This window comes from Ciona intestinalis, chromosome 1 (assembly GCF_000224145.3).
Source record: "Ciona intestinalis chromosome 1, KH, whole genome shotgun sequence".
Classification (NCBI taxonomy): Eukaryota; Metazoa; Chordata; class Ascidiacea; order Phlebobranchia; family Cionidae; genus Ciona; species Ciona intestinalis.
The window spans coordinates 7,255,545-7,266,645 of NC_020166.2; the positions used below are offsets into that span (position 1 = coordinate 7,255,545).

The following is an 11,101-nucleotide window of genomic DNA, read 5'->3' on the forward strand; positions in this document are numbered from 1 at the left end:
CCGTTGTCTATATTGCAGTTCANNAAGCTTTTAAGTTAAAAAACAAATAGATGGTCGCTTGTGTTTTTACGGGAGATATATTTGTATGAAAGTAGAAACTTACGATGCCTGGGGTGACGACTGTGACGGTTTTCCAATGCAACCAACGTTGTTTTTTTCCTCACTGCAGAATAATAAACTTTATACCGAATTTATTTATCATTTGTATATAAACCATTGTAGATGATAGTTTTATGCAGAGCTTCCCATGTCCTAAAAAAACTATAAATCGAAATCGTAACGTTTACTTACCTTTGCATAGTACTAGGGAAGTGAAACTCTTTTCCGTTAGATGGCGTTGCAGAGACACTGTGGTGAATCCGCGTCCAAGCAATGCGAGCAACTCGCCAGTAGATGGCGATAATGATTACCAAGGGTGCATAGAATGCAATGGTTGTGGCAACGATTCGATAAATCTGTCAATGAAGTTAATATAGCATAAGTTTGCTATTCAATTCTTGAGTTACGCCGCTAGTATATATTTATATAAATGATCCACATGTATGAGATATTGAGTTAATAGTCACAAAACACCAACATAGCATATATATATAGCAGGATTTGGTAAAATCGGTCATGTTTTCAACATCCTTTCTCGTCCCATTTGGTAGTAAACAAAGATTATTTACAGAATTATATAACCGTAGCGCAGTGACTCCAAAGGGGCGTTGTTATTGTTTAAAACAAGAATATGTGGGATTTAGGTGCAATCGGTTTCTCATCACATAACTTTACCGTGTATTAAGCAAAAATGTTATTGAAAATTATAATCCCATTACAAACTATTCTCACCTTGTTAGTATTAACGCTACACATGAGACCTTCGTTTATTATTTGACTTGATGTCACCATAACTTCAATGCTTGGTGCCGAAGTGAAATTATTTGGTGACAATTCTACAGTGTCCTGCAATAATGTGTGGTTATTATAAAGATACACATGGTACATTCATAGATCTCTGTTCACAACATAAACATTTATACGCGCCCACTCTTTTAGTGGAAAGGGGAAGGTGGGACAACCCTTCGTTCTATTTTCTCGTCCCATTTGATATCAAACAAAACAAAAAAGTTCAAATAAACATTAAACCGTATTCCCCCGACTCTTATAGACCGTTGTTAATTGTCTAAAACAATCACAATCAGAATTTTGTGTATTATGTGCTAAAGGTTTCCCGTCCTATCTCACAGTACTATATATTGCGTTTTATAATAGGTAACTTATATGCGGTGACTTATATGTAAAGTATGCATCCTGTATCGATTCGCTTTATACTTACTGGGCGACGATTCAAAGCATTTCAAACCTATATAGGGCGTTTCTATTTAAACTATAGCGGTGTTACATTTATTTAAATCAATGGAAATTTAATAAAGTTATTATTTCAAACCTATAATTCATCCTAGTCGGTTTACCACCATTAGATTTTAAGCAACAGATTGCTGCATTTTTGATCGCTATGACAGGAAATTCGTAATTTTGTTTGAGTGATTTATTGCATAGCTTGCACTAATAGATAAATCGTTGCCAAAAATGTGTTATGGTAGTTACTTTCAAGTGTGTACACCTGTTTAGTATTGGCAGCTCGCCAGTAGCAATTTGCATAAGCGGTATCAAATAATGTGAGTTGGGTGTGCCATGGCCTATACTAAAGATATCTACAGTGGGCCATGGGTGTGCGGCGGAAAAACACTTCTTTCCCCATCCTACTTTATATAAACCAAGGTACAACATTTCGTTTTCTCCATTAATACTAGGAGAGGTTATAGATGGACATGTTTTCATTCTATTTATCCGTTCGATTTGGTAGCAAACAAATATTATTTAGAGAATTATATAACCGTAGTCCTACGACTCAAGAAGAGCGTTGTTAGTTGTTCAAGACAAGATCAGGAAATAAGAAATTTAGGAGCTATATCGGTATCTCATCGTATATCCAACATTATATAACCGCAACAACTTTAGCATTAAAAAAAATATATATTGTAAACACCACCTTAAAATAGTTAAATGGTTACAGAAAAAGGCCAAACCAAATCAACTGTTTTATGAAATTACCGTATTCGGTTCTTTCGCACCCGTAGTTGGCGATGGAAACACGAAATAAGGCGTGACTGACAGTAGTACAGCTGCCAACCATATTAACACGATGCAAGGCAGGACCTTCTTAAAGTGTGTTCTGTGACGGTACTGCAGCTTTGTAACTGCTGTATATCTGCGAAAAGTAAAAAATCCGATTATGAAGTCTACACGAAAAAAACTTGCTTAGTGTGCGAAACAAAGAGCTTAATTTGGATTATATGAGTCAAAAGAATATAAATAGCCCATTTCCTTTATGACCTATCACTTGATTTCCCAAAAAACGGCGAAGTTCTCCTTTCTACATTAAACAAAACTTGAGGGATCGAGTGTATAAAAACATGTCATGAATATATATATGTATAGGTGTATGGGGAAGATAAAACACCTTTTTATTTTATTTTCTTGTCTTATTTGGTAGTAAACAAAACGGGTGTCTCTAAAATACGCGCGAACAGCGCGAACGGTTGCTCTAGAATACACGCGAACAGCACTGACCGGGTTTTACCCGTTTACAACGCCGTTACCACACCTGCCCCTAACGGTAACGAGTTCAAGGCTCGTCGCTGCTATATCATTCTGAACATATGTGTCCTTGGGCAAGACACTCACCATCACTTGTTCCAACTCAGTGGTTACTATCCAAAATAAACGGCCCCCTTGGGGAGGGTGGGGGAAAATGGGACACCTTTTAGCTCTATTTTCTCGTTCCATTTGGTAGTAAACAAAAGAACATTCAAAGAATTATAAAACCATATCCTTACGACTTCCATAAACCGTTGTTTATTGTTTAAAACTTGATCAGGATATTTGAATATTAGGTGCTAAAGGTGTCCCATCTTCCCCCACGGTACTATATATAATTTGTAAAATGTGTTCGTGCTGTTCGCGCGTATTTTAGTGTCGTTCGCGCTGTTCGTGAGTATTCTAGAGATGTTCGCGCTGTTCGAGCTGTTCGCGCGTATTTTAATGTCGTTCGCGCTGTTCGAGCTGTTCGCGCGTTAATAAGTGTCGTTCGCGCTGTTCGTGAGTATTCTAGAGATGTTCGCGCTGTTCGCGCTGTTCGCGCTGTTCGCGAGTATTTTAAGAGACGTTCGCGCTGTTCGATCTGTTCGCGCGTATTTTAGAGAAACCGAACAAAACACATTTGAAAATTTTTATAACCGTGTCCTTATGACTCCCATAGACCGTTTTCTAATTGTTTAAAACACCGGATATTTGTATGTTACGTGCTAAAGGTGTCCCGTCTTCCCCACCCCACTATGTTTGTTGGCGACTGAACATTCTATTTAAAGGTTTTTTTTATGCAAACTTAAAAATATTCGACACAACTTGTTTTTGTGGATCTATTTGAAAAACGCGTATACAAGGTTAGACGGGGACCTTTTTATCTGGTAATTTTTGTTGTATTTTTACCTTTCATTCTTCCCGTATGCATTGCTTATTCCTAAGAAGCAAACCACACGAGTTGAAACCCCGGGCAGGGAAATTTTGAATTTAAATGCGGTTATCATTAATACAGGCTATCGGGGCCAAACCGGAAAAAAAAATTTTAATAAATTCCGCTTCCATATTAGATGTTCTGTGGTTATTAATTACATCCTTAATTTGATATGAATAACAGCTTGAAATAAGGGTACATATATAAATTATAGTATTGAGATACAAATAGCATATTTTGTCCTCTCATTTCTGCGTGTTAAATTTGTAATACTTAACGTGCCAATCCAGTATCGGGACATGTCATATTTACTTGGTTTTGTCAGGTTCATATATAGTACCAAGGGCTAAGATGGGACACTTTTAGCACATAATATATCCAAATATCCTGATCGTGAATTAAACAATTAACAACGGCCTATGGAAGTCGTTTTTATAATTCTTTAAATGTTTTTTTGTTTATTACCAAACAAGACGAAAAATTAGAATGAAAAAAAGTCCCATCTCCCCCCAACCTACTATACATGAATTTTTAAGCATTGGGGTTAAAATTCGAAACCGAGGTTACGCCATCCTATATGCGTTTATTTTAGCCTGTTGGCATTTCGACTATTTTAAATCGCTTTAAATTCTGTGGGATCGGTTTTAAACTCTGCAGTGTATCGGGTTCGTATCTAAAGCGAATCGATTGAGACCGTATCACGCAATTAAGCCGTGTCTTGGGATGGATAAACCCTCACATATGGCACGTTCTTCGCTCTTTTTAAGCTGTCAGATGGTAAAATGTAAACTGTTTTACGACGAGTACCGCCGATAGCAAATACATTTTAAAGAATATAAAAAAAACGAACATTTGTTAATTATTCTGGCCCAAGCTTGTGTTTAATATCCCACACTAAGAAAGCAAACAATGATGAAGCTACATAGGCGGAATTTGTGTTTGTCTTACTGGATGAATTATGTTTTTATATGATCTGCAAATAACACACGACTGTAAGCCACCAAGTAATACATTTACAAGGGTAAATACCATTTGCAGTTACACCTAGAACGAGTAAAGCCCTTATATAAAATGTACAAGTTCACATAGACACTTGTTGTACAAAGCAACCCAACAACGATGCAGCAATCGAAAGTTGTTGTTTCCGTTATAAGTCAATCTTGGTTCGAGCGAAAATAAACCTTAGTACGTCGGTAACTTAATTTTGGCGAGTTATCGAACTTAATGATTGAAAATGACCTCCGGAGTATGTATTTGCCAAGTACAAAATGTTAAAAGTGTCTCAAACCTAATTATTGTTGTGAAGTCTTGTTTTAAAAGGGTTTTCACAGTACACTTTTGTCAGTTTTAAGAAAAAGTTTTTTCAACATTTAAAATCGATTTTGGCCTGCGTTGGACGATCGTTGACCTATTTTAAAACCACATTAATGTAGCGAGGCTTAAGTGATCATGCCGCTTATGCAGTTTGAACGCGACATTGTGTAAACTGTTTATCATAACTATGTTGATTGATTTTATGCCAGGTGAATAAATAATGTTTTTAAACTACTCCGTGCTGCGGCCCTTTTCTGGCGTCATACGTACCGGTCATGCGCGATTGCGCACAGATGCAATATAGAGGCAGTACAACATGTGACGTCAAGGAAGGTAAAAAGCTGGCACATTACATGGTGGCCAACGAAATAAAGATTAGGGGTGAACTCGTGCAACGTCATCACGGCAGAAAATGGTGATACCAGAAGAGAAACTAGAAGATCGGCCATTGCAAGCGACCTGTATAAAAATGAAACAAATGTTAAGATAAATAGGCATCTAATATCAGAATCCACTTTGTGTATTCGTATATATTTACACTCTGGACTATATGTGTGAATAGAAAACGAATAAAAGTACAAACATGATTCATAACGTAAGACGGAAATCGGTGACACACCCAGACTATACAGGTCAAATGTGCGCGACTCTGTAGTTATGTTGGATACTAGAAACTGATCAAGACCGTTACGGCTAAAGTAAAACGTGAAAACGACAAGGGTCTTGTGTCTAAGGTTACTTTCCAATTTAATCATCCTGCTGTATTTCGTGTTCAGATTGAGGCGAGCGATCCAGCAACTCTAATGTAGATCAATGTCTACATTATCGAACTACACTCGTGGAATGTCGGAAAAGCCGGTGCACTTAATTACTGTGACACCCAACATTGTGAAATTACATCTCACAAGCTTCGTACCCACTGTACGTGCCTGACTCACGTCCGCTGAAACTTGAACTGTTTCTTTTCCCGCATTTTTGCCTCGCCGATTATGTCGTCATAAAGAAGACAATCAAACAAACTGAACGTCAATTAAGGCGGGAAAAGTTAAATTGCACCACATTTTTGCATGTTTGAATTATTTAAAAGGCGAAGTCGATAAAGTTTTTAGGAACGTATGTAATATAAGCAAACGAGAATGTTTTCCTGATTCAGTCCATAACCGCAACGTAAAGCGAGGCGTGCTGTGTTCAACCAAAAATGCATTAAAACATCGAATTTTTCACATGTCAATTTAGCTGTGTGGTTTTCAATAACAGTCAGATATCTCGCAAAACTGTATTTATTCTTACGTTTATGAATATAGTATAGTGGGGTAATATGGTACACGATTTTACTCTCTTTTCCCATTTTTTGGGGGACACCGGTATCCCATCTTACCCCACAGTACTATATAGGTTACTTTATTTATAAAATAGTTTATTTTAAGTTTTACAACTTCACCAAAGGGTGACGCCGGCTGTATCGTTCAAAAATAACGATTGAATCTCAACTTGGTATTATAAAACGATTAACTATTTGGAAATTGCAAGCGTTGCCTATTTGTCATCACGTACAGCTAATGGCATGTAGACCGACAGCGGGTGTTACAGAAATATAATCCTTAATAATACATGCAAGGATATATTGAATGTCAATCAACAAAAATACGTTTAAGCTGATATTAAAGCAAAACAGCTTACACTAAAACTAAAGGCACCCAACTATTTTCATAGGTCATGAATTATCCTTTAAATTTATATTCTGAAGATTAAAACACGTTTTACAATGTTGCATAAAATTAACATGCTTCAACCTCAGTTAAGCAGCTTGGAATAAATCTATCAATCAAACCAGCTGTCATATATTCACTCAATGCCATTCAATCTGCAACAGTATATATGTGATATAACCGTCTTGGACTTTTACGTACAAACGTCACAAATCATATTGGGCTAAACTTTATTTATGTTTAAAATACGTACCCGATTAAGTAGTTTGCTCTCGTGTGCAGTTTATGTTCTCTCTTAATCACAGTTATTATCACGGCGTTACCAACCAACCCCACAAGAATAATCACCCCGAAGACGAAACCAACCGTCGCCCGGGCACCGACCGTCCAAAGCCCGCCTGCCATCTCGTTTGGACCTGATGTACTGTCGTGGTTGTAAGAAACGGTGCTCATAATTTGTAGGCGATAAAGACGTCAACGAGACAGTATTATAAACCAGTTACTGCTTTAACATAATAAAATTGTAAACAAAACCTGAAAAGTTACAGCTGTTTATAGTTCTGTATTTAATTCCCTATTCATGTTACAGTTATACGTTTTAGTGACTACCGGTTCGCGTCCTTTTCTGTCAATTTCATTAATGAGACAATGTTTATACATGGTCCATAGAAAAAAAATGCAAATTATTCGAAGCTTTTACTCGTTTTTAATCAGTTACTTAAATCGAACTTAATGTACACTCCTTGGTTTATTCCACAATTAATAAAACCTGTCAAATTGTATACAAGGAGTTTATGGACACATACCAAGCTCGCTATGGCATACAAAGTTTTCAAAACAGGTCAATTTATACGTTATATATTAGGGGGTGGGGAAGATGGGACACCTTTTGTTTCAATTTTGTTATATTTGAAAGTAAACAAAGAAAATTCAAATAAATATAAAATCGTATCCCCACGACTCCCGTAGACCGTTGGTATTTGTTTAAAACAAGATCAGAATACTTGGATATTATGTACTAAAGGTGTCCCGTATTTCTCCACCCTACTATGACTAATTCTAAAAAGGCAACGTTTGCATCTTCGAATTTCACAAGTAATACATAAACGCAAACGCAATGACGTATCTCTGATTATGCACTTAATATCACGAGTTAATATCTGTTGAGTAAGTTTACAAAATCAGAAGTATTTTCTTTAACTGGCGGCCCCAAAACTTATAGTTTATAAACAGTACTGACATACTCTATACATCTGCACGATGTAACTACCACACGATGTCTAGATACACCACGTATAAACCACCGAACTCTCAATCAAACCATCACCATAGGCGTAGGAAAAAAGGCAAAGTTTGAAGCGAAAATTTAACTTTGCGACACAGGCGTTAACTATATTTAGATACGAGTCGCGGCTACGGTTATACAATTCTTTAAGCGGTCATTTTTACTACCACGGTACGGTAAAACATAAAAATATGTACCATCTTACCCCAACATGGTATAACGGAAATCGCAAAATTACCGCACTAATGTGACACTGAAGTTTTAAAAATGTAGAAATATTTTAGATTAAGTGATATTGATTCGATACGACTTCAAATATGCTGCTTAAAATTGCAGCAGCGCGGATTAAAACGTACATGCCCCCTCAAATAGATAAAAATTTTAAGCCTTGAATGTCACAGTGTTTTTTTAACTTAACGGATGATCAGCGTTTTAAGCTGTCGTATCAAGAGCATCAGGATTTAGAGATTCAGTTACTTACTTGTTGACAAGTCGACAGTATGTGCACGCACGTTTCGCTATTTCAATGCATTTTATCCACGTCTTCGCGCGTAAAACTGAATAAGAAGATTGCTGGTTTGCCTTTTTGCACTGACATGTACAGATTAGCAGCATACCTCCGCTCCAAGTTTACACAACAATTTTCAAATTAAGAAACCGCAAGTCATAAAACATGATCGCTGGTGGGCCTGGCTGAATTGATTTGACAGTTTTAAAAATAAAACACGGGTTTTGCTTGTCAACCAGAACCTCTGGTTTACTCTCATCTTTATTATAGGTTATCATAAACTTGGAATATTTTGTACGAATATTTCGGCTTTTCTGTTCTATATGTGATGCATATTATATCTGGTAAGCCAAGTATAAACATAGCAAATGTGTGTTGGGTTCCGGTAACTGCTCATCTGCAAGATTTGCGAAAAATGCAGACATTCCTAAACACCATTAAAACAAAAAGCGGCATGCGAAACCTTAAGTGTTTTCCATATATGAAAAACCAAAACAAACCATTCCCACCTTTGCACGTTAAAAAGCACTTCATGTTTGTTGTTGTAATTAGTAAAGTTTGTCATATTTTTGAAACACTTTATAGCGGCCGAGTTACGAACGACAACACGCGCGTTCACAGTTCTTGCGTGTCGTTTTACCTAATTATAATTTTTTACTACTCTACATTTACAAAGTCTTGCGTCGGCAAAACTAGTAAACGTAATTTACGGCACGGGGATTACGAAATGCTTTTACAGGAAACACGAACTTGTCTGAACCAAGTCTCTGCAGACCGAAACCACAGCCAGCGTCTTACCCGGTTTAACTTGTAATACACATGCGTAGGCTTGTTGTTTGTGGCTATACTGCTTCATTAGATTTATTGGAATTAGAAACGAACTTGGGGTTAAATTGAAGACAACGTGTTATAACATAGCGTATACACAATCAGTCACAACCTACTTATAAAACACCATTGGGTTACAGATATTAAATTCGAGAGGGTTAAATTGGATGAAACGGTTAAATTGGATTTAAAGTGTTCTACATGGTGAATATCCTGGTCACAACCTACTTATAAACCATTATTGGGTAACACACTGCTTATAAGTCATCGGTGACCTTGCATTAACCTTTCATATTTCGTCATAGAACGCATGACGTCAAAAACTGCTTACGTATAAAAAAACGGTGAGTTGTTGAAAAACACGTAGCAACCAGTTTGGGGAAAATTTCCTCTCGCAATTTTTGGCCGATAAGAATCAACTGACCTTTGCCGAAGTCTCGTTTGGGTGTAATATACAAGTCTATCCCGCCCCTAGGGATATACGGCTTTAAGATAAAGAGAGCTCGTTGTTACATCTACAACTACTGAGCATAACCACAATGTAATTTAATTTGAGGGAATCATGTTTTTAAGTAATCAGAGGCCCTTCCCCGAAAAGCTCTAATTTGCAAATTTAATCAAACCAAAATTCGCAGATGACTGAACACGAAGGAAATAAGGGGAAGCACCTGTGACGTCAGTTTAACGGAATAATCCAGTTACGGCGAGGGTATAAATGTAATGAGGCGTAATTAAGTAGCGTTCGTATACCTTGTTTCGTCAGCTATTTGACTATCGAAAAGTAACTGACAGTTACCTAAGCCTACTGTAAAAGTTATTCTGTGCTGTCGGCCCAATAATTAGTTTAAACGGAAGCGTATACGAATATTATAATTATAAAATAGTCGGCGTATAATAGTTTAAATACTATTAAAGTTAAAACAGAAGGGTAAAACTTCGGGGCAATCATTTATCGACACCTGCCTTCCATGTTCACAATCAATCTAAATGAGCAAAATGCGCAACAAAAACCAAGACAGACAAGGGGGTATATTTACCAGTCAAAATATGTCAATTATATAAAAAACACGATGCGTCGACTGCGAGATCGAAGTTTGGCTAATATTGAATTTTACTGAACGAGGCAACCCTCACGTACACAATCAAGGGTAAAGTTATTTACGAAAGTATATATTCCACTCTTAAGCCACTGAAGCAGTTCTCAGATTTTTATATTAAAACTTAATAAACATAACCGTACAAATTAGCTTTTAACATAACTACGAATTAGCTCTTTCTGTCTGAAAACCTATCGATATAGATGTGCTTATAAAAACATTAGCTTAAGTTACTGTAACTGTTAGATAAGCGTACTATTGTAACTACGAAAGTTCAATAACATTACATTAGCGTAGAGTAAATGTTATGCCGGTGAAGTACAATCTTATCTTTGTATTGTTGTTCGCATAATATGAATTGTTTGTGTAAAACTTACTCTACTTACGGACGAGATATCATATTTACGATTAGTGAATATGTATTGTTTGTTTTATATTGTAAACAATGTAGTAGCACATTACACCAAATTGTTGCACCAAGCCTACCGATAATTAGCGAATAACCGCACACCAATGTTTTTTATTGAAGCTGGCACGTACATTCCTTTCTACTCTTATGTTCTGTTTATTTTGCCTGCCACGATCATTACGATCATTATCTATTCTTAGATACCCATGATCTTGGTTTAGCGCTAATCTTACTAACTGTACAACTTCCAAACAAAGCGATACCGACCGCACTACATAAACATCACATGGTTTAACTCCACAATCCAAACACCTGACACCTCGTGCATATAAAGTAAGACGTTCCGACAAACATACGCACATAAGCAATCCATTGTTCGGTTAAACTCTGCC

General features: G+C 36.7%; 1 protein-coding gene and 1 long non-coding RNA gene across 2 annotated transcripts in view; one reads left to right on the plus strand and one right to left on the minus strand.

Annotated features, from left to right (window-relative positions):
• LOC100177390 (5-hydroxytryptamine receptor 1A-like) overlaps nt 1–7,065 on the minus strand; it is an 8,942-nt gene extending 1,877 nt beyond the window's left edge. Inside the window, exons 1-6 of the mRNA XM_018813438.2 lie at nt 6,836–7,065; nt 5,144–5,332; nt 2,098–2,254; nt 832–945; nt 292–455; nt 104–163 (exon numbers count right to left, since the gene is read on the minus strand). Coding sequence (XP_018668983.1) covers nt 104–163; nt 292–455; nt 832–945; nt 2,098–2,254; nt 5,144–5,332; nt 6,836–7,035 — 884 coding nt within the window. The 5' untranslated portion in view covers nt 7,036–7,065. The remainder of the gene's footprint in view (nt 1–103; nt 164–291; nt 456–831; nt 946–2,097; nt 2,255–5,143; nt 5,333–6,835) is intronic.
• LOC113474496 overlaps nt 1–7,364 on the plus strand; it is a 10,422-nt gene extending 3,058 nt beyond the window's left edge. The window contains exon 2 of the long non-coding RNA XR_003396157.1: nt 6,888–7,364. This is a non-coding gene — a long non-coding RNA (uncharacterized LOC113474496). The remainder of the gene's footprint in view (nt 1–6,887) is intronic.
• The last annotated feature ends 3,737 nt before the right edge of the window (nt 7,365–11,101 follow it).